This window comes from Macaca thibetana, chromosome 2 (assembly GCF_024542745.1).
Source record: "Macaca thibetana thibetana isolate TM-01 chromosome 2, ASM2454274v1, whole genome shotgun sequence".
Classification (NCBI taxonomy): Eukaryota; Metazoa; Chordata; class Mammalia; order Primates; family Cercopithecidae; genus Macaca; species Macaca thibetana.
This window is the reverse complement of record NC_065579.1, coordinates 34,247,634-34,272,294: the sequence shown is the minus strand read 5'-3', so window position 1 is coordinate 34,272,294 and position 24,661 is coordinate 34,247,634. Positions and strand designations below refer to the sequence as shown.

The following is a 24,661-nucleotide window of genomic DNA, read 5'->3' as shown; positions in this document are numbered from 1 at the left end:
GAGGGTGCCTGTAGTTCCAGTTACTCGGGAGGCTGATTCAGGAGACTGGCGTGAACCTGGGAGGCGGAGCTTGCAGTGAGCTGGTGTTCGCGCACTCCAGCCTGGGCAACAGAGACTCCATCTCAAAAAAAAAAAAAAAAAAAAAAAAAAATATATATATATATATATAAATAAAATTAGTATTACATCATTCCTTTGTTCTAAATTCTCTAATACTTTTCATGATACTTGGAGGAAAATCTAAATTCCCTGATGTGGCTTAGAAGACACTATAGGATCTAATCTCTGCCTACCTCTCTGATCTTAATTCTTATCACTATCTCTTTTGCTCCCTAAATTTCAGCCACACTGACCTTCTTGCTGTTCCACAAACACACCAAATATATTCCCACCAACAGACCTTTTCACTTACTGTTCCCCTGCCAGGATTTCTCTCACCCAAACCTCCATATGATCCATTCTCTGACTGTGTTAACATCTCTGCTCAACTCTCAACCCCTCTGAAAGTTCCCCCTGGTTACCTTATCTAAACTAGCCAACCCACCCACCCACACCGTGTCTCAGCTTTACTTTTCTTCTTAGTACTCATCACCATCTGAAACACTTTAGGTGCATCTACTAACTTGTCTATTTTATGTCTCTCTACTTTCATACGGAAGCTCTGCAATAAGACTTGTTCACTAGTATCCCTAGTACACAAAACAATGCCTGCACACAGTACATGCTTAATATATACTTATTTAAAGAATGCATATAAAACCACTCTATTTTTCATATGTATATGATGAAAAGCACTTTACATTTTCTTTTGTAAAATTGGTGTGTATCTTAAATATTGCACATCTTATATGCCAGAAAATATAGTGTTCCGGTTTTCATTGTAATTTGAAGCCTCTCCTACTTGAAAAGATCTGAATTCCCAAGGTCCCTAGAGAGAACAACAGTCACTGCATGCCTTTGGTTCAGTCCACTGGCCCTTCCCTACATCTCATTATCATCTTCAGCTACTCCGGGCTTGGGTCATTGAGTGACATGAGCAGTTCCTACAAGGGAATAGGAATAGTTTGAAGCAAAATTTTGTTTTAGACTCATAATTTTTCCATGTCCTTTTATTTACATAGTTGACCACAGTTCCAATCTCCTACCCAACATCCATCAGGTGACCCATAGCTAACCATAAGAAACAAATGGGCCTGATCTGTGCTGCATGTTCTCTCATCTCCTCTGTTTACTACATCATGCTCTTGAAGTCACTAACCAGTGATTTGACTATGAAAAGGACTGGAGACCCTGGGGAGCTAAGAGTGTGTTACTTCAAATAATTACTTTAGAATAGTGAATATGTACAACTGTGGTTATATTAGCCTTTATGCTGGGCAGAGACATTCTGTAAGCTGAGATCTTGTCCAGCAGAGATGCTGAGGATTTAATCCAAGCCAAGTCTTTTCCAGGAGTGAAAGCTAAGAAAATCCTGACTGCTCTCTGCTCATCTTTCCTCTTCTTTTCAGAAACCACGAACACTATTAATTTTTTTTTTTTTGAGACAGGGTTTTGCTCTGTCACCCAAGCTGAAGTGCAGTGGCACAATCATGGCTCACTCCAGCTTTGAACCTTCTGGGCTCAAGCAACCCTCTGGCCCCAGCCTCCCAAATAGCTGGGACTAAAGGCATGTGCCACCACGCCCAGCTAATTTTTGTATTTTTTGTAGAGATGGCGTTTTGCTATGTTGCCCAGGCTGGTCTCAAACTCCTGGGCTCAAACAATCCTCCTTCTTTAGCCTCCCAATGTTCTGAGGTTACAGGTGTGAGCTGTTGCACCTGGTCAACCACCAACACTTCTCAGGATTATAGACCAACATCTCCACCAGTGCATGGACCCTGCAAGGCTTCCCCTAATGCATCTCTTTCCTACCACAGAAGTCTTGGAGAAAATTTGAACCTTCATAGATGCAAGATTTAGGAATAAGGTTTGGATGTAACCAGTATTTTATTTTATTTTTTAACCTCTTTTTTCAGCACCAGAACCAATTCTTCAAATGATAACTTGCTTAGAAACCTAACATATAAAATAGACTTTAAAAAATACACTATTCTTACCAAATTTGGTCTAAGGAGTAGTGTCAGAAACTTATCCATTCTCTTTAACTCCTTTATCCTCAAGAGCATCCAAGGCATCCCTAAGGGCTCCCCGGGGCCCAGGTTAAAAATTGGATGATCTCATCCCCTCTGGGGTACCAGGACTCATATGGCTAAAATGAGAACAGAACTAAGGTAGGTCTGGATTTCAGGCTGATATAGAACAGCATGAGTTTTTGGCCATCACTCACTCCCTCAGGGATAGCTGGGTCTGCAATGAAAGGACAGGTCATTAAATGGGACCAAATGTAAGAAGCATCCAACCCACATATCCCCATATAAATTACCCCTATAGATCAAGAACATATGCTTTTCCCCAGAGGTTTCTCCTGTTCTTTGAAAAGTCTGTGGTCCAGAGTCCCTTGTTATCTCTGAGAGTCATAAACTTGAACATCTTCGGCAAGCTGTGCCAGGGAGTCTGTTGCTATAGGATTTTCCCCTTGATTTTGTGGAACTCTTCTAGGTAAAAAAAAAATGCCCCTCTTTATCTAAACAGGACCTCAAGTAGATGCAAAGACTGTAATATTTCATCCATGAGCATTTTCCCAGTGTGACTTTAGAAGGAACTGTTATTATTTGCTTTATCAGAAATTTCCATCAGGTTTTGATCCTGCAGTCTACAGCCTGGTGCCTTCAGCTAGATTAAACCTGGCAGGATCAGATTCCAGAATCCTGACAATCTCTGCAGGCCAGCAGTTCTTAAACTTTTTGTTCCACAAACCCCTTTAGCAGCTGGTAAAGTTCATAGAGCCCTTCTCAGAAGTGGTTTTTTGTGGTGTGTGTGTGTGTGTGTGTTGTTTTGTTTTGTTTTTTGAGATGAAGTCTTGCTCTGTTGTCAGGCTGGAGTGCAGTGGCAGGATCTCGGCTCACTGCAAGCTCCGACTCCCTAGTTCAAGCAATTCTCCTGCCTCAGCCTCCCGAGTAGCTGGGATTACAGGCATGCGCCACCACGCCCAGCTAATTTTTGTATTTTTAGTAGAGACTGGGTTTCACCATGTTGGCCAAGATGGTCTCGATCTCCTGACCTCGTGATCCGCCCACCTCGGCCTCCCAAAGTGCTGGGATTACAGGTGTGAGCCACTGCGCCCAGCCAGAAGTGTTTTTAAATGTGCAACATAAGACCCATATTATAAAGTAAACCAATTATATTAAAATGCGGTGAGCAAAATATTTTTTAAAAGGAAGATGGAGACATCATAAATATAGTAATACAATGCTTCTTTATTTATATATTAAATTATGAGAACCAGCAGTTAGTCTAATAATTCTGTAATTTCTAAGTTGTGTTAAACATAAATGATACATTGAAATATATGTAGGTACTGTAATATAACAGGAAAATATCTGTTTTTTAATTAATAACTGAGCCACAAGTAAAACTAATATTAATTTGATTTGTTCATTATACTTATAGTGAAAAAATGATAAATTTTATTAGAAATCCGTGAAAATAAAAATGTAATTTACCTCAAGTTTACAGACTGCCTGAAATCTTGCAGTAGTCCACAGAGACAGGTTAAGAACCACTAGTTTCGATCAGCAGTCAATAAACTATAACTAACCTAAACTGTTTTTCAATGGCTTGCAAGCTGAGAATGGTTTTTAGATTTTTTAATTGTTGAAAAAATCAAAAGTAGAATAGTATTTATATTTTGTGACATATGAAAATTTTGTGACATTAAAAATCAGTGTCCATAAATAAAATATTATTGGAACACAGCCTCTCCCATTCATTTTAAATATTGTCTACGGCTGTTTTCACACTACAGTGGCAGTGTTAGGTAGTTGTGACAGAGACCATTATGGTCTACAAAGCCTAAAATACTTATTAATGTCCCTTGACGGAAAATAGTTTCCTGACCTCTGCATTATGACTCTAAAGTTTTTCAATGTGGTAGTATGACTATCAGGTTGTTTTATTTCTTTTATTTTTTTTTTAATACTTTAAGTTCTAGGGTACATGTGCACAATGTGCAGCTTTGTTACATATATATACATGTGCCATGTTGGTGTGCTGCACCCATTAACTCATCATTTACATTAGGTATATCTCCTAACACTATCCCACCCCCCTACCCCCTCCCCACAATAGGACCCGGTGTGTGATGCTCCCCTTCCTGTGTCCAAGTGATCTCATTGTTCAATTCCCACCCATGAGTGAGAACATGTGGTGTCTAGTTTTCAGTTCTTGCAATAGTTTGCTGAGAATGATGGTTTCCAGCTGCATCCATGTCCCTACAAAGGACACAAACTCATCCTTTTTTATGGCTGCATAGTATTCCATGGTGTATATGTGCCACATTTTCTTAATCCAGTCTGTCACTGATGGACATTTGGGTTGATTCCAAGTCTTTACTATTGTGAATAGTGCCGCAATAAACATATGTGTGCATGTGTCTTTATAGCAGCATGACTTAAAATCCTTTGGGTATATCCCCAGTGATGGGATGGCTGGGTCAAATGGTATTTCTGGTTCTAGATCCTTGAGGAATTGCCACACTGTTTTCCATAATGGTTGAACTAGTTTACAGTCCCAGCAACAGTGTAAAAGTGTTCCTATTTCTCCACATCCTCTCCAGCACCTGTTGTTTCCTGATTATTTTAATGATTGCCATTCTAACTGGTGTGAGATGGTATCATATTGTGGTTTTGATTTGCTTTTCTCTGATGGTGAGTGATGATGAGCATTTTTTCATGTGTTTGTTGGCTGTATGAATGTCTTCTTTTGAGAAATATCTCTTCATATCCTTTGCCCACTTTTTGATGGGGTTCTTTGGTTTTTTCTTGTAAAATTTGATTGAGTTCTTTATAGGTTCTGAATATTAGCCCTTTGTCAGATGAGTAGATTGCAAAAATTTTCTCCCATTCTGTAGGTTGCCTGTTCACTCTGATGGTAGTTTCTTTTGCTGTGCAGAAGCTCTTTAGTTTAATTAGTTCCCATTTGTTGATTTTGGCTTTTGATGCCGTTGCTTTTGGTGTTTTAGACATGAAGTCCTTGCCCATGCCTATGTCCTGAATGGTATGCCCCAGGTTTTCTTCTAGGGATTTTATGGTTTTAGGTCTAGCATTTAAGTCTCTAGTCCATCTTGAATTAATTTTCGTATAAGGAGTAAGGAAAGGATCCAGTTTCAGCTTTCTACTTATGGCTACCCAATTTTCCCAGCACTACTTATTAAATAGGGAATCCTTTCCCCAATTTCTTGTTTTTGTCAGGTTTGTCAAAGATCAGATGGCTGTAGATGTGTGGTATTATTTCTGAGGGCTCTGTTCTGTTCCATTGATCTATATCTCTGTTTTAGTACCAGTACCATGCTGTTTTGTTTACTGTAGCCTTGTAGTATAGTTTGAAGTCAGGTAGCGTGATGCCTCCAGCTTTGTTCTTTTGGCTCAGGTTTGTCTTGGCAATGTGGGGTCTTTTTTGGTTCCACATGAACTTTAAAGCAGTTTTTTCCAATTCTGTGAAGAAAGTCATTGGTAGCTTAATGGGGTTGGCATTGAATCTATAAATTACCTTGGGCAGTATGGCCGTTTTCACAATATTGATTCTTCCTATCCATGAGCATGGTATGTTCTTCCATTTGTTTGTGTCCTCTTTGATTTCACTGAGCAGTGGTTTGTAGTTCTCCTTGAAGAGGTCCTTTACATCCCTTGTAGGTTGGATTCCTCGGTGTTTTATTCTCTTTGAAGCTATTGTGAATGGGAGTTCATTCATGATTTGGCTCTCTGTTTGTTACTGATGTATAAGAATGCTTGTGATTTTTGTACATCGATTTTGTATCCTGAGACTTTGCTGAAGTTGCTTATCAGCTTAAGGAGATTTTGGGCTGAGACAATGGGGTTTTCTAAATATATAATCATGTCATCTACAAACAGGGACAATTTGACTTCTTCTTTTCCTAACTGAATACCCTTGATTTCTTTCTCTTGCCTGATTGCCCTAGCCAGAACTTCCAATACTATGTTGAATAGGAGTGGTGAGAGAGGGCATCCCTGTCTTGTGCCAGTTTTCAAAGGGAATGCTTCCAGTTTTTGCCCATTCAGTATGATATTGGCTGTGGGTTTGTCATAAATAGCTCTTATTATTTTGAGATACGTTCCATCAATACCGAATTTATTGAGCGTTTTTAACATGAAGGGCTGTTGAATTTTGTCAAAGGCCTTTTCTGCATCTATTGAGATAATCATGTGGTTTTTGTCTTTGGTTCTGTTTATACGCTGAATTACGTTTACTGATTTGTGTATGTTGAACCAGCCTTGCATCCCAAGGATGAAGTCCACTTGATCATGGTGGATCAGCTTTTTGATGTGCTGCTGGATTTGGTTTGCCAGTATTTTGTTGAGGATTTTTGCATCAATGTTCATCAGGGATATTCGTCTAAAATTCTCTTTTTTGGTTGTATCTCTGTCAGACTTTGGTGTCAGGATGATGTTGGCCTCGTAAAATGAGTTAGGGAGGATTCCCTCTTTTTCTATTGATTGGAATAGTTTCAGAAGCAATGTTACCAACTCCTCCTTGTACCTCCGGTAGAATTCGGCTGTGGTCCTGGACTTTTTTTGGTTGGTAGGCTATTAATTATTGCCTCAATTTCAGAGCCTGCTATTGGTCTATTCAAGGATTCAACTTCTTCCTGGTTTACTCTTGGGAGAGTGTAAGTGTCCAGGAAATTATGCATTTCTTCTAGGTTTTCTAGTTTATTTGCATAGAGGTATTTATAATATTCTCTGATGATAGTTTGTATTTCTGTGGGGTCAGTGGTGATATCCCCTTTATCATTTTTCATTGCATCTATTTGGTTCTTCTCTCTTTTCTTCTTTATTAGTCTTGCTAACAGTCTATCAATTTTGTTGATCTTTTCAAAAAACCAACTCCTGGATTCATTGATTTTTTGAAGGGTTTTTTGTGTCTCTATCTCCTTCAGTTCTTCTCTGATCTTAGTTATTTCTTGCCTTCTGCTAGCGTTTGAATGTGTTTGCTCTTGCTTCTCTAGTACTTTTAATTGTGATGTTATGGTGTCAATTTTAGATCTTTCCTGCTTTCTCTTGTGGCCATTTAGTACTATAAATTTCCCTCTACACACTGCTTTAAATGTGTCCCAGATTCTGGTATGTTGTGTCTTTGTTCTCAGTGGTTTCAAAGAACATCTTTATTTCTGCCTTCATTTCGTTATGTACCCAGTAGTCATTCAGGAGCAGGTTGTTCAGTTTCCATGTAGTTGAGCAGTTTTGATTGAGTTTATTAGTCCTGAGTTCTAGTTTAATTGCACTGTGGTCTGAGAGACAGTTTGTTATAATTTCTGTTCTTTTACATTTGCTGAGGAGTGCTTTACTTCCAACTCTGTGGTCAGTTTTGGAATAAGTGTGATGTGGTGCTGAGAATAATGTATATTCTATTAATTTGGGGTGGAGAGTTCTGTAGATGTCTATTAGGTCTACTTGGTACAGAGTTGAGTTCAATTCCTGGATATCCTTGTTAACTTTCTGTCTCGTTGATCTGTCTAATGTTGACAGTGGGGTGTTGAAGTCTCCCATTATTATTGTATGGGAGTCTAAGTCTCTTTGTAAGTCTCTCAGGACTTGCTTTATGAATCTGGTGGCTCCTGTATTGGGTGCATATGTATTTAGGATAGTTAGCTCTTCCTGATGAATTGATCGCTTTACCATTATGTAATGGCCTTCTTTGTCTCTTTTGATCTTTGATGGTTTAAAGTCTGTTTTATCAGAGACTAGTATTGCAACCCCTGCTTTTTTTGTTTTCCATTTGCTTGGTGGATCTTCCTCCATCCCTTCATTTTGAGCCTATGTGTGTCTCTGCATGTGAGATGGGTCTCCTGAATACAGCAAACTGATGGGTCTTGACTCTTTATCCAATTTGCCAGTCTGTGTCTTTTAATTGGACCATTTAGTCCATTTACATTTAAGGTTAATATTGTTATATGTGAACTTGATCCTGTCATTATATTAGCTGGTTATTTTGCTCGCTAGTTGATGCAGTTTCTTCCTAGCATTGATGGACTTTATATTTTGAAATGTTTTTGCAATGGCTGGTACCTGTTGTTCCTTTCCATGTTTAGTACTTCCTTCATGATCTCTTGTAGGGCAGGCCTGGTGGTGACAAAATCTCTAAGCATTTGCTTGTCTGTAAAGTATTTTATTTCTCCTTCACTTATGAAACTTAGTTTGGCTGGATATGAAATTCTGGGTTGAAAATTCTTTTCTTTAAGACTTTTGAATATTGGCCCCCACTCTCTTCTGGCTTGGAGAGTTTCTGCCGAGATATCTGCTGTTAGTCTGATGGGCTTCCCTTTGTGGGTAAGCCGACCTTTCTCTCTGGCTGTGCTTATCATTTTTTCCTTCATTTCAACTTTGGTTAATCTGACAATTATGTGTCTTGGAGTTGCTCTTCTCAAGGAGTATCTTTGTGGTGTTCTCTGTATTTCCTGAATTTGAATGTTGGCCTGCCTTACTAGGTTGGGGACATTCTCCTGGATAATATCCTGAAGAGTGTTTTCCAACTTGGTTCCATTTTCCCCGTCACTTTCAGGCACACCAATCAGACGTAGATTTGGTCTTTTCACATAATCCCATACTTCTTGGAGGCTTTGTTCATTTCTTTTTACTCTTTTTTCTCCACACTTCTCTTCTCGCTTCATTTCATTCATTTGATCTTCAATTGCTGATACTCTTTCTTCCAGTTGATCGAGCCAGTTACTGAAGCTTGTGCATTTGTCACGTATTTCTCATGTTATGGTTTTCATCTCTATCAGTTCTTTTAAGGTCTTCTCTGTATTGATTTTTCTAGTTATCCATTCAGCCATTCTTTTTCCAAGGTTTTTAGTTTCTTTGCGCTGATTACGTAGTTCCTCGTTCCTCCTTTAGCTCTGAGAAGTTTGATCAACTGAAGCCTTCTTCTCTCAACTCATCAAAGTCATTCTCCATCCAGCTTTGTTCCGTTGCTGGCGATGAGCTGCGTTCCTTTGGAGGGGTAGATGCACTCTGATCGTTTGAATTTCCAGCTTTTCTGCACAGCTTTTTCCCCATCTTTGTGGTTTTATCTGCCTTTGGTCTTTGATGATGGTGATGTACTGATGGGGTTTTGGTGTGGGTGTCCTTTCAGTTTGTTAGTTTTCCTTCTAACAGTCAGGACACTTAGCTGTAGGTCTGTTGGAGTTTGCTTGAGGTCCACTCCAGACCCTGTTTGCCTGGGTATCAGCAGCGGAGGCTGCAGAAGATAGAATATTGCTGAACAGCGAGTGTTGCTGTCTGATTCTCACTCTGGAAGCTTCGTCTCAGGGGTGTACCCTGCCGTGTGAGGTGTGAGGTGTCAGTCTGCACCTAGTGGGGGATGTCTCCCAGTTAGGCTACTCAGGGGTCAGGGACCCACTTGAGCAGGCAGTCTGTCCATTCTCAGATCTCAATCTCTGTGCTGGGAGATCCACTGCTGTCTTCAAAGCTATCAGACAGGGGCATTTACATCTGCTGAGGTTTCTGCTGCTTTTTGTTGAGCTATGCCCTGTCCCCAGAGGAGGAGTCTACAGAGGCAGGCTGGCCTTCTTGAACTGTGGTGAGCTCCACCCAATTTGAGCTTCCTGGTGGCTTTGTTTACCCACTTAAGCCTCAGCAATGGCGGGTGCCCCTCCCCCAGCCTCACTGCCGCCTTGCAGTTAGATCTCAGACTGCTGTGCTAGCAATGAGGGAGGCTCCATGGTCGTGGCACCCTCCGGGCCAGGTGTGGGATATAATCTCCTAGTGTGCCGTTTGCTAAGACCCTTGGTAAAGCACAGTATTAGGGTGGGAGTTACCCGATTTTCCAGGTGTTGTATGTCTCAGTTTCCCTTGGCTAGGAAAAGGGATTTCCTTCCCCCTTGCGCTTCCCAGAGGAGGCGATGCCTCCCCGTGCTTCAGCTCTCACTGGTCGGACTACACCAGCTGACCAGCACCAATTGTCCAGCACTCCCCAGTGAGATGAACCCAGTACCTCTGTTGAAAATGCAGAAATCACCTGTCTTCTGTGTCACTCACACTGGGAGCTAGAGGCTGGAGCTGTTCCTATTCGGCCATCTTGGGCGTGCCTGCCCCAGGTTGTTTTATTTCTTAAGGTATTTATCAGTTAGGGAAGATTCATCCCCTGAACTCTAAGATCAGATCAGACAGGAGTTAGGGGAAGGCAGAGGATAAAGGAAGGAGACACAGAAGTGTGATTCACTCAAGGGCCCACCTGCTCATGAGTCAGAAGTAGTCTCCTTTTGGGTGTGCCATCTGCCCTGGTCTTCCGGGTGCACTCTAGAGTGGGTGACTTATGATTCTGGTATATTCTATACTCCTTCCCTCCATCCCCAAACCACCAATATTGCCTCTTTCTGCCACTTCTCTCTGCACCTCCCTACCTCCTCCATCACTTCATCCTACTGAAATTCTTCTCTAAACTCTCAAGCCAACTTCCTTGTGAATATATGCAACTCAGAAAATATAGACATAGATGGAAATATACAACTTGAATGAATCTGAAAACCAGGATTTCAGATTGGAAATTCCTGGGAACTGGGAATTCAGCTAGGACTAGGGGTGAGTGGTTAGTTAATGGACATGGAACAGAATTAGCCTTTACATTAGGCTGTATGAAAAGCATTCAGAACATGTGGCTATCTTCATCATAGTGTGAAGTTCACCTATCTCTAGCTCACATTTTTCATTTACACTTTTTTCAGGCTCACAGAAAAAGAAAATGAAACTCTTCAGCACTACCAAACTATTTGCAACCTTAAGTACATTATTCTCAAAACCAGATGTTTTCAAAATATCACTCTTCTATCCAATCTTTCTCCTTTGAAGTATGGCAATGTGGAATGGCTTAATTTCACACTTACTCCGTATAAATGTTGGGCATCTTGCAGGATTATATTGAAAGTTATTTTCTGTTTAGCCTGAGCTGTATCTGACTAATCTGCTTCTCTTTCCTCTTACCAGTAAAGGCCATCATGGTGCCTCTCATGTTGACTAAAAACAGTGATGACCTCCAATGGGTCATCCTTCTCCAGCCCCCAAAGCACTTCCCAAGGCTTCTCTGTGCTGCTGAGTACAGCACCTTTCCTCCAATTCCCATCTTAGCTGAGTCATCTTCCAGCTTCCCAGATGGAAAGGGGCCAGGCGGGCTGCAGGCCAGAAGTCAGGATTTAAAGCAGGAAGTCATGGGAGCACTGCAACCTGCTGCAAGTGTGCCTAGAGAAGAGCTGCCACCTTTGTGGCACATGGCCTTCAGAGGGAGAGACTGCAACCCTGACCCTCTCATAGCAGGACTTTAGACTAGTGCCATCCAGTGGAAATATAACACAAGTTATGTACACAATTTTAAATTCCTCAGTAACTGTATTTTAAAAAGTAAAAAGAAACAGAGAAATCCATTTTAATTATATATTTTATTTAACCCAACATAGCCAACATATTGTCATTTTAGCATGTATTCCATATAAAAAATTATTAATGAAATAATTTGCTTTCTATTTTGTGTGCTAAGTCTTCAAAATCCACATGTATTTTATACTTACAGCATGCCAATTTGGATACTAAGTTATCATCATAAATACTTTATCTTTGTTTAGATTTATAGATAGTTGAAAAAGTTAATTGATGTACTGAAGTTGTTCCACACATACTTAAAATGTTTCTAATAACTGAATTGGTTATCCAATTTTAACTTTAAATTTAAATTCATTACAATTAAATAAAATATAAAATTCAGTTCATCGCTTGCTCTAGCCACATTTCAAGGGCTGAGTAGTCTCATAGGCCTAGTCAGCATTGTATTGGATGTCATAGCTTTAGATTTTTAAATATCTTCAAGCAAAGAAGATCATATAAATTATTTGAGAAATGAAGAAGCTCAGACACAGAGGAATTAAGGGATCATCCTAGGGTCTCACAGAATGAGGCTTTGAAGCCAGTCTTCCTAACTCTTGGTCTGTTGCTCTTTCTTTGTAACTGTCAGTAAGGTAGTTATTATAATTAAGCTAAAATTGCCATGCCTACCTTTAAGCTCCATGCATCAGAACTCTAAGCCTTTAGGACTATCAGCATAGACACTCAAAAAATGTCTGTCATCACTGTTGCTTTGGTCAATGTGCAGTGAGTCCACCTGGGTGTCTAACTGGTATTGTATTGTCCTTGTCTCCCTCACCTCTTCACCCCCTGTCATCATCGGGCATCTGATTGCAGCAATACTTCATCCTGCTGATCCTGACAGACGGTGTCATCACAGACATGGCCGACACCCGGGAGGCCATTGTTCATGCCTCCCACCTTCCCATGTCAGTCATCATCGTGGGAGTAGGGAATGCTGACTTCAGTGACATGCAGATGCTGGATGGTGACGATGGGATTCTGAGGTCACCCAAGGGAGAGCCTGTTCTTCGAGACATCGTCCAGTTCGTGCCCTTCAGGAACTTCAAACACGTATGCATATACACACTGGGGCACTTCCCATGGAAGAGCAGAACCAAAGCATGCTCACCTCCCACATTTGTCCACCAGTGTTTATAGTGGTCCACCATTCTTGAAGCAACACCAGCTATGCTCTACATACCCTTGCTGTGGGAGACGACCTGGTTTAGCTATCCCTTCCTGGGCCACGTCACCTCCCACAACAAGGATATGTAGAGCATGACTCTTTGGAGAAAAAAATTATAAATTGAGTTATAGATCAGGAGTCATGCTAACTATTGTAGGCAAAATTTCACTGATTCTTGCCCTATAATTCATATAATTTAGGATCTCTAGTGCATCTAGGACTGCCTACAGTTAGGCAGCTTGTTCCCTGCCCAAAGGTGCCTGCCCAAAGTACCAAGGAGAAACTGAAATGCAGCCTATGTTTTGCTTGTCAAGGCATGTGCCCTGGCAGAAGTATATTTCCAAAATGATAGAAACCTAAATCCCCTATAAAAATATAGTAAGCAGCATCAAAGATTTACTTAACTCCTTCAAAACAAGATGATAAAATTAGTTCAAAACAGTATATAAGGCTGGGCTCAGTGGCTCACCCCTGTAATCCCAGCACTTTGGGAGGCCAAGGTGGGTAGATCGCCTGAACTCAAGAGTTCGAGACCAGCCTGGCCAACATGGTAAAACTCTGTCTCTACTAAAAATACAAAAATTAGCTGGGCATGCTGGCGGGCGCCTGTAATCCCAGCTACTCGGGAGGCTGAGGCAGGAGAATCACTTGAACCTGGGAGGTGAAAGTTGCTGTGAGCCGAGGTGGCGTTATTGCACTCCTGTCTGGGTGATGAGAGTGAGACTTGGTCTCTAAATAAATAAATAAATAAATAAATAAATAAATAAAATAAGACAGTTAAAGTCAGTGGGGAAAAAAATGCTGAATAAGTTTGCTAAGGTAGATTGAAAACTGATTAATGGCCAAGAGGGTAAAAAAAAAAAAAAAAAAAAAGTAATCTTTGAATTACCTTCTCTATGGGACAGAAATCACTTGCATGCTATCAGTTTTCTACGAATTAATACCTAACTTTATAGTCTTGGGCTCTTACCAATAAGAAATAGTAAGTCAGTCAAGCAGCATTGCATTCCCCAAGGGTCTTGAGGGAAAACCATTAGACAGTGCTCTAGTATGACATTGAAAAATTGCTCAGTAACAATTTTTCCACATTCCCAGGTTTTGATATATTGTGTCCATGGAGGAAGGAGCATTTTTTAAATTTCCACAAATCCCTGCACCTATTGAGCTATAATCACCCAGAAGGACATCTTGAATTCATAAAAGCTCCCTTGGGGCTAATGGTAGTCCTGAAGACCCCTCTAGAGTATCCTAGTTGTATCTTGGCATCTGTGGGGGTAACTTGGGCATTCCTGGATAGCCTTCATGTTTTTTTGTTTTGTGCTTCTTGCGAAAGCCACCCAAGAGCAGAGCATATGCCCAGCTGCTGCTTTCTACTGAGGCCTTGCCCTCTGCACTGCTGCAGATGCCAACTATACCACTCCCCAGGGCTGGTGACTAAACTTGAGCTGCCCTGGCAACAGAGAATCTTCAGAATCTTCAGTACCCTGAAGCTTATCTGCAGTCTCCTTGGAAAATAAGAGCGTCCTCTCCTTTCCATGCTACAGAGTCCCCTCTGTCACCTGAGCCATTAATGCAGTGAGATGTGTCAAAGATCCCTGCTGGAAAGCATCTTCATTAACTTCCATGGCAGTCCCTCCCTTCATAGGGCTCAAATCAGTTATTTGGGTCAGGCAGGATGCCATCCCCTCCACTTCAAGCTTATTTGGTAAAGCCTTTCTCCTCCAGTCAAAAACTCATTCAAACAAATCCCTGACATTCTTCATAGTGAGTTTATCAGATATATCCAGACACATCTGACTCCCAATTTGGGTTCATACTGGAATCTCACCTACACTGTGTAAGGAAATTACAGATGAGAGGTGGAAAGCTAAATGGATCATCAAAACAATGATCCACCCATCCTCCCACCCCCATGCATACTTGACTGTAATCCTGGTACCAGTCCTAGTATGAGAGCCTTTAGCATATGCTCTTCAGAAATTGCTGTTTGTTCTGCCACCTTCTTTGGACAGGCTTTAAAATGAGAATTCAGATAAATCACCAGCTTAGCTGCCTCAGCTGAACCCTACATTTCATGAGCTGCCCAGACTTCATAGGGAAGTAACTGCACATCCCAAGGCTCCTTGGATGATGAGGTACTGTTCATAACTGTACAGCCACACAATTACTACTCTACTTTTAAGGAGGGCTGCAGTGTAATTAAAATCACTGAAGGAGCAGAAAATCAATCCCTGGCTACAGAGTTGAGTACAGAGAGAGTTTCCCAGTAACAGCAGCAGCAATCTTCCCACAAGCTCCCAGGGCTATGCATGTGGATGAGGGGTAATTGTGTTATTATATCCCATCCTCAAGTTTCCCTAGGAAGAGATTTTCAAATAAAGGTACTCATTAATGAAAGAGATGCACTAAGCCCTCAAGTTGTCTGCCTATGGACAGCAAGGAGTAGAGTTAAAAAGAAGTAGTATTCTTTACAGAGGGATGAGGTAGAGCAGGCCAAATTTGTTGCAATTATGTTCATTAATGAAGCTAGTTTCTCCCAAGGTGTCTAAGATGGAGGAAAGGGTGTTTTTCCTGATTTTAATGCTGTATTCTTTTCAGCCAGACAAAATAGGTAGCCACATCACTGAATACCAGTGATAGCTTTGCATAGTGAAGCAGGATCAAAGAGTTCACTGTCTAGGAGATTCATTAACTTCCCCAAATCACCCTTTCTCCCCTCTGCATCCCCCACCTCCTCACCTCCCCCCCCCAACACACTTGTGTGCTAACACAATGTCACTGAGCTATGAAAGGTTCTAACCTCTACCCTCAGGCCTCCTCCTCTTCCCCAAAACACTTACAGAATGCTTGTTCTGTGCAAGGCACATGCTAGTCACTAGGACCACAATGAAATGATACAACCATGGATCCAGACCTCAAGACATTTACTGGAGAATTGCATGACTGGGAGAAAGGTACCAGCAGAAAAATCACATGCTAAGCAACCTGTGGGTGGTTGAGAAGAATTAAAATGTTGCTACAGGACCTCAAAGCAGACAGGAGTAGCCATGGGAAAAGGCTTACAGCTTAAGTTAAGTATTTGAGGAAAGACAGCCTTGGAGAGCAGGGAATTTCAGCGACATTGGCAACAAGAGGAATGCTAGGGGCAGAGCAAGGAAGTAGGGTGCTACTCATAGTCTCTGTGCTACACAAAGTCTCTGGCTGCTCTGTGAATGACCAAGGAAGAACACCAGGAGCATACTCACCCATCTTATCTTCATGGATTTCAAATTAGATTTTGAAAGCCATTTCATTACCCAAACTAATCTACTTTGAATTCAATAAGCCATAAATAAAAGGGAAGGTAGCAGCTTAAATCATTTTATGTAAGCCGTTAGCCCATGAATTGCCTGTCTTTTTCTGCTCTGCATGATAACTCAGAGCTTTAGAGTTTACAGGGCACAAGTTATGTTATGGTCTTTTTTCCTGCTCGTATAACAGAATATCACAGACTGGATAATTTATAAAGAACTGAAGTTTATTTGGCTCATGGTTTTGGAGTCTGGGAAGTCCAAGAGCATAGCACCAGCAACTCCAAGGGTCATCTCATGGCAGAGCTACGGAAGGCACAAGCAAACATGTAAGACAGAGAGAAGGAAAGCACAAGGGGCAGACTCTCTTTTATAACAACCCACTCTCATGATAACTAACCTGCTCCCATGATACTAACCTCTTATGAGGCCCCACTTCCCAACCCTGTTGCATTGACAATTAAGTTTCCAGCACATTAATTTAGGAGACACACTCAAATTATCATACGCTTTAAGCTATGTGACTCTGGGCAAGTTATTTAACCTCTCCATGCCACAGACTTTCATCTATAAAATGAGGTAAATGATACATGCATTGCAAAGATAAGGTGTTGTCTATATAAAGCTTAAGACAGTGCCTGGTCCATGTAGGTGGTTAATAAATAAAGCTTTTATTACAGTTATTACCAGTTTCATTCATATTCTTGACCCTTTCCCACCCAATACATGTCCCCAAAGCCTTATTTGCTTGCCAGCACAGATATGCAAGAGGATGGGGGAATCCTTTGGGAACAATGCTGTCCAATATGGTAGCCACTAACCACATGTAGCTATTTATATTTAAATTCATTAAAAGAAAATAAAATTTCAAACTCAGTTCCTCAGTCAGACTTGCCTTATTTCAAGGACTCAATAGTTGCATGAGACTAAGAACTCCCATATTGGACAGCACAGATATAGAATATTACCATCATCAGAGGAAGAGCTACTTGACAGACTGGTTTAGGAATATTTTTTGCTGCAAGCAACAGTAAATCCATCTTACAAGGATTACATAAATGGTTCTTGACCAAGGGTAACATTATGCCCCAGGAAACATTTTGGAATATCTGACATTTTTGATGGTAACAAATACAGGGCTTCTGTTCATATCTAGTGAGTAGAGGCTAAGGATGCTGCTAAACGTCCTACAATGCACCAGACAGTCCCCCACACAAAGAATTATTCAGCCCCAAATGTCAATAGTGTCAAGATTGAGAAACCCTGGATTATACAAATAGAACATATTTTTTCTCGTATAGCTAGAAGTCAGGGGCTCATTGCTGCTGGATCAGTGATTCAATAGTGTCAGAGCCAGCACTTTGTGATTCCCTTTGCTCTTCCTACATAATGATAAAATGGTTGCTACAGCTCCAGTAATCACATTCTATTTCAAGATAGAAAGGAAGAGGAAAGGGACATAGGGCCAACTGTGTCTAGAGCATGTTGGCTGAAGTCCCAAACTAAGTCCTGGACTATTACAATGGCAAAGGGATTAAACCAAAATGTTCATCAGAAATGTACAAGTCTTCAAGGCCGGGCGTGGTGGCTCACGCCTGTAATCTCAGGACTTTGAGAGGCTGAGGCAGGTGGATCACCTGAGGTCAGGAGTTCGAGACCAGCCTGGCCAGTATGGTGACACCCCATGTCTACTAAAAATATAAAATTAGCTGGGCGTGGTGGCAGGCGCCTGTAATCTCAACTACTCTGGAGGCTGAAACAGGAGAATTGCTTGAACCCGGGAGGCAGAGGTTACAGTGAGCCGAGATCGCGCCACTGCACTCCAGCCTGGGTGACAGAGTGAAACGCCATCTCAAAAAAAAAAAAAAAAATGTACAAGTCTTCCAGAACACTAGCACTATGACCTCCACACACTTTTACAGAGTTCCAAAATGCTACTCCTGCCAATATTTAATATTTAATACTTTTACTACTCCTGTACTTAAAAAAAATACATACACCTTTAAAAATAGGACATTTTGGTAATTTTTAACTATCTGACAATTTTTTTTTGCATGTGTAGCCCTGAGTCCAGAATCTGTTAAATTCTTGTATTGTTAAAGATTTTTCACAAAGAAAAAGTCTTTTAACTTTTAACCAGGAGAGAAAAGCTTTCCAAAAAACCTCCCCTAGGAAATTTTCACTTCTATCTCAAAGGACGGAATTGGGTCATATTGTCATCCCTAGATGTAAAGGAAGCCGGACAATCAAGGATTTGACTTTCTAACCTTCGAATGAGAAACAGTCAGGGAGAAAAGGGTATAAATGACTTTTGTATCTGCCCCACTATACACATGGACCATGGTATAACACACAACCCTGAGCGGTTATTTATAAAATAAAGGGACATCTGTAGATCGCAAATGTCCATCATGCTATGATATCTTCAAAATGTGAAAGATCACTTTAGAAAAACTCTTTACAGTGTTTTCAGATTGCTTAAAAGATACATGTCTCTTATTTTGAGACTCTCTGAGATAGAGTGAATTCTTTTCTTTTCTCTTTTGCCTCTAAGAACAGCGGGGCTTAGTAAAGTTAAATGGCCAAGTGGCAAGCCACATAGAAAAGAAAGAACTGAAAACCAGGTCACATGGTATTCAGTCCAGCCCTCTTTCTTTTGGAATCTCAAACACTTGTTAAGTCTGCCTCAAGTTTTTAATCTCTTCAATAATAGCTAATAATGAGGCTCAGGCCATTGAAGTTGCTTGTCCAGGGGTTGTACAGTTAGTACTAAACGCCAGAGCCAGGAGTAAAGCCCAGGTCTGCATGAATGACTCCAGAGTCCATGTATGATATCAGCCTCAACCTTTCTCTGCTGCAGAATCATCACCATAAATCACATGGTCCTTCTGTGCCCCTGCCCCCAAATCATGCAGTAGATCCATAAGGCTGATAGAATAAAGGCTAAATGAATTAGTGTGGCATTCCAGACTCTCCATCACCTGGTCTCAAGCCAATTTTCCAACCAAATGCCCAATCCTACATCTACCCCTAAACCCCCTCATCCCCCACCTGCCATGCACACTTCCTTCAGCTCCATCAGGTGACTCACTGTCCCTAGGATGGTCAAATGCCATTCCCCTACCCCGTCGCTATGTATTAAAATATGCTCAACTTAAAAGCCGCCTCCTCTTAGAAGAAAAGTTGGTCTCTATGTTTTTTATGCCCTGGCCTCACTGTTTGTGATTCTCTAGAGAAGTGCTTCTCAAATTTCAATATGCATATGAATCACTAGTAGCTCTGAGTTGGGTCTGAGAGTCTACATTGCTAATAAGCTCCCATGTGACATGACACTGCTGCTCTATAGCATGTATCATATTCTACCTCATAGTGGGGTTAATATTGGCCATGCCTAGCTCCCCTCATGTGATTACAGCCTTCCTGAGACAAGAACCGTAGACCCTTAAACCCTAGTGTGGCACCTGGAACATAAATCAGTGTCTAAAATTGAGTGAAAATTAGAAATAAAACTGCAGAACAATTCATTCTCCCATCCAACTTTTACTCATCTTCAGATGTAAATAGTTTTATAGTTTGAGACAGGCATAAAAATATATAACAATGAAATTAAAGGCCCATTTTCCAACAATCTGACAACTCTTGCTTGAAGTAGACCCTTGACAAATCATGTATGAATGAAAGTGAATAAAACTTAGCTGCCCAGAGCAGGACTCAAATCTTTTAGGTTGAGTCTGGTTCCTTTGACCAGAAGCCAATGTCATGATGATTTCTTCTTCCCTGCAGGCATCTCCAGCTGCCCTGGCAAAGAGCGTGTTGGCTGAAGTCCCAAACCAAGTTGTGGACTATTACAATGGCAAAGGAATTAAACCAAAATGTTCATCAGAAATGTACGAATCTTCCAGAACACTAGCACCATGAACTCCCCACACAGTTTTACAGAGTTCTGAAATACTACTCCTGCTAATATTTCATATTTAATACTTCTACTACTCCTGTACTTTAAAAAAAACAACACATACACATTTAAAAATAGCACGTTTTGGTGATTTTTAACTATTTGACAATTTTTTTTGCATGTGTAGCCCTGAGGCCTGGATCTGTTAAACCCTTGTATCGTTAACTTTTTACAAAGAAATACAGATAATAATAACTTACTATTTACATTACAGCATGTCGCCTTGAAATAAAATGGTATCTGTATCCGTTTTTTATACAGGTTTGTTGAAATTTTGCTAAATTTCTTATCTTTACACTCTAAAGCATTTTGAAACATTTATTGAACGTTGATGGCCAAAATATACTTGGTTTTATCTGCTATAGGATGAGAGACTTTTTAAAATGGCAGATGCATGGACTGTATTTTGCATGTTTAAAATAAAAAGAGAAAAACCCACACGGTTTTTGCAGTTGTTATCTCTAATTCCTCCCTGCTGAGAATGGTTCTCTACTACAGAAGAGGTTTATTCACTTCTTCTTTTTGAGGTGGGTCTTTTTGAGGTAGGTCTGGGTCATCTAGCCCAGCACCTCTCATACTTTTTACTGTGTACACAAATCACCTGCAAGTCTTATTAAAATTCAGATTGTGATACATAGGTCTGTGTGGGACCCAAGATTCTGCATCTTTAACAAGGTTCCAGGTGATGCTAATGCAGTCCCTGGACTATACCAAGAGGAGTGAGACTCTAGACTTAAGGATGTCATGATGGAGACCATCAAATACAGGGCAGCTTCTAGTCTGCTTGAGAATGGCACCTCTTCCTGACAGTAGCATAAAAGTCCTGCCTGTCTCAGGGGCAACAGTAGAAAGTAATGAGACCGAGGCCGGAAGCTGCACACCTCAAATCAGTCTCGCTGCTTTATACTCACACCTCTTCCTTAGACAAGACTAGAAAGTGCTCCTCCTGGCCAGTCCCTGCCCTCTTAAAAGTGGCATCACACACCACTGCATGGATGGTGTCAATCCCTAGAAGTGACCTCAAAGAGTCTTCACTGGAACCACAACAACAGAAACTTACGCATGGCACATGGCCATGAAGCACAGCTCCCAATATCTGGTCCACTAAGTTGACTCTTGAGCTTAGTGTGGGAAATTCTTGCCTCCTTTCTATTACTTCTGAGAGCAAACTCTATAAGCAGAAATGCCTGGAATGATTGTTTGGGGAGGAGGTGTTTTGTTTCAATATAAGCTGGCCAGTCTGGAACCAAAAGGATGAATGTTTAACTTGTATAATCTTCTTGCAGAGAAACAGGCAAGTGTTTTTGCAAGCATAAAAGGCACAAAGTGGAGTTTATTTTTGGTCAGAGAGATGAAGAAGTAAATCACAAGGCAAAATTTGTTGTTTGTTTGAAGGCGAGAGCAGTATTAACAAGCAAATAAAATGCCTTGTATGATTTCCAGAGTTACAATTATAGATCCTAATCTTGCAAATACATGTCAACCAAATGCACAACATTTTGGGAAGGATGGTAAAATTGTATGACGGAAAAACTCGTAACTATTTAAGCTATATTGTTTTATTAATAAATTGGGTACTTACAGAATTCTTCTAAAAGTTGTGGTCTTGTTTCTCTTTTCAAGGCAATTTCCTAACAGTAATTTATTTCATGTACGCAATGTGGCCTCAGATTAGAAGTAGCTCTTTCATAGTACAATGGAAACATGGATCACTGCTTCTAATAAACAAGGAATTAAAATATTTAGATACAATATTATGGAAATATCTGGTGATTATTTCTAACCCCAAACCAAGATATGAACTTTCATGTCTATGTACCTGGAACATAGTAAACACTCAACAGACATTTAATAAATACAGAGATGATTAATAACATAAGTAAATGAATGAATAGACTTGTTAATATTCCTTATGATCAATCTTTAATCCACTGTAGATTTAACAGGTAGATTAAGTGTTTGTGTCTATCAATTAAATGATGCACCCTGTCATTCACAAAGATCTGTTGGGATCTCTACACTTATGTCAGGATTCCTGTAGTCTGTGTGATGGGGCGGAGAGAATAGAGTGCAGTTGTCCTGGCAGAACCTTAAGGCAGTTTACTTTCCTTTTCACAGTCAGACTCAAGTTCATCTCAAAAGAACAATAAAAATAATATCTATGAATTATTGAAGAGTGTCTTAGTTCAAGTTGCTATAACAAAATACCACAAACTAGGTAGCTTAAACAACAGAAATTTACTTCTCGCAGTTCTGAAGTCTGGAAAGTCGAAGATCAAAGTACAAGTCAATTTGGCTCCTGGTGAGGGCTCACTTCTGGCTTGCAAACAGCCATCTTCTTACTATGTCCTATCATGATAGAGAGAGAGAGTTAGCTTTCTGGTCTCTTCTTATAAGGGCACTAATCTCGTCACAAGGATCCCACCCTCATGACCTCATCTAAGCCTAATTCTCTCCAAAAGTCCCCACCTCTTCATACCATCACATTGAGGGGTAGGGCTTCATATATGAATTTTGGAGAGACAGTAATATTCAGTTCATAACAAAAGGCTACTGTGTGCCAGGCACTGTTCTAAGTGCTTGTAATGTACTATCTCATTTAATCCTCCCAACATCCTTGTGAGATTGGTAGTATTAATAGCCTTACTTTGCAGATGAGGAAACTGAGACACAGAGAGATTAAGTAGCTTGCCAGGATTGCACAGCTATGAAAGTTCAGAGCCAGGATTTAAATATGGATATTCTGGCTCCTAAACCCAAACTCACTGTGTAATCCCCATTTCGGCTATCCTTCTTGCGCTATACTCATTCACTTGCCATATCAAGCAGCAGATTATTAGGAAATTTGAGAGAAATTAGCCTTAAAATATTCTTTGCTCCCAAATTCAGAAAGATCCATCTCATCTGATGATCTCAGATTGTTGTTTTGGGCACTTGGTGTCTTGTTATGTACAACATCGGCCCTGAAAGCAATAGAAAATTCTCAAGCCACAGCCAGTTCTCCACAACTTCTTGCCATCGAGGAGACCATTTAGGTTGGACATCACAAATACAGATGCTTCCAAGAGCTGTGCAAGCCATAAGAATAACTAAGAAAACCAGGTTTTAACAGAGGGACATAAAGAGTAACGTAAGAAGAATGGAGGGAAATTGGAACGTGTGTGTCCAGAAGAAGGCAGCTGCTACCCAGGTCCAGGGGCCATGCAAGAATGTGGACCCAATGCAGCCAGGCCATCCAGTTTTTCAAGAAAACTGAAAAACCTGGTATTTCATGTAAAACCTACTGATCTATAAATATTAAAAGCTCATTTAAAATTCAGTAACTGTTTTAAAAGATGACAAGAGCCAGCTGGGCACGGTGGTTCACGCCTGTAATCCCAGCACTTTGGGAGGCCGAGGCAGGCAGATCACCTGAGGTCAGGAGTTCAAGACCAGCCTGGCCAACATGGTGAAACCCCATCTCTACTAAAATACAAAAGTTAGCCAGGTGTGGTGGTGTATGCCTGTAATACCAGCTCCCCAAGGGGCTGAGGCAGGAGAATCGCTGAAATCTGAGGCGGAGGTTGCAGTGAACCGAGACCGCGCTACTGCACTCCAGCTTGGGTGACAGGGCAAGACTCGCTCTAAAACAAACAAACAAAAAAACTGCAAGAACCAATCTGTGCAAGTCCAATGAAAACTACCTCTGGGCTTATGTTGGCTCTGTGTGAAAATTTGGAACCACTGAGTTATATCTGTGTATGGCCTGCTCTCCACTGGGTCTCAATAGATAATATATACACTTTAAAATTCTTGAAGACCCTCAAGAGGCTTTATTTCTGTGGCTTATATTTATTAATATTTGCTATATTAGGAATTGAAACTGGAAATGGAATATATTTATTAATTTATTTAAATAGCAATAATAGACCCATTACATGATAACATAAATAAAATACTTTCATAACAAACTGTATTTTCAACACCAAAAAACAGTCAGTGAGAAGTGCAGCATTGTTTTATAATTTTTCAAATCTTTAGTGTCTTGTTTAATAAAAGATTGCCAGACTCTTATATCTGCTTCTATATTCAACGTGTTATGAAATGATGTTTTGGTTGAAGTACAATGTTGAAAACCTGACCTTACGTGGACATGTCATTGGAAAGGGGAGAGCTATTTTTAGCTTTTTCAGATAATTGTCCTTCTTTTTACCACATCCAAACTCAACAAGTGGTAGTCTTTTAAATTTTAAAGGTTAGTTGCAACACAGAATATGAAATCATATCAATAAAATTGCCCTAGTATTTTCAATGGTTCTTTTACCCATGCACGATTTTGTAGCATCATGCACTTGTCATTCAGAAAATATTGATCCACTCAGCTATTTAGATGTTTCAAATGCTTGCACAGTTTATTTTATAATATCAAAAAACCCTGCATTTTCTATTGCTGTGCAATATTACTGCTGATTTCACCAGACAGTCTTTAAGTACGGAGAATTTGTCAAATTATGGTGAGAGGTTCAGGCTTTCCAAAACTCTAATCTTTGTTAGGAAGCTCAAATGTTATAATTGCCAACAAACACTGTCAGCTGTTTTTCTTGAAGTGACAGGCTCACTTCAATCATTTTTAAGAAAATATCTCCCAAGTCTGAATAGCTCTGCCTTATCTGTCAGTCATTTTACAAGTAAAAATGATGTTCTGTGGGGAAAAAAACAGCTAGATCAGCTCCAAACACAA

At 40.4% G+C, this 24,661-nt stretch overlaps 1 protein-coding gene across 3 annotated transcripts in view; it reads left to right on the top strand.

The window, feature by feature from the left end:
• The window catches only part of CPNE4 (copine 4), a 505,143-nt gene extending 484,764 nt beyond the window's left edge, over window positions 1-20,379 (top strand). For all 3 annotated transcript variants that reach the window (XM_050777959.1, XM_050777962.1, XM_050777971.1), the window contains exons 15-16: window positions 12,345-12,581; window positions 19,770-20,379. In XM_050777959.1, the coding sequence (XP_050633916.1) occupies window positions 12,345-12,581; window positions 19,770-19,904 (372 nt within the window). In that variant the 3' untranslated portion in view covers window positions 19,905-20,379. The remainder of the gene's footprint in view (window positions 1-12,344; window positions 12,582-19,769) is intronic.
• Window positions 20,380-24,661: the final 4,282 nt, after the last annotated feature.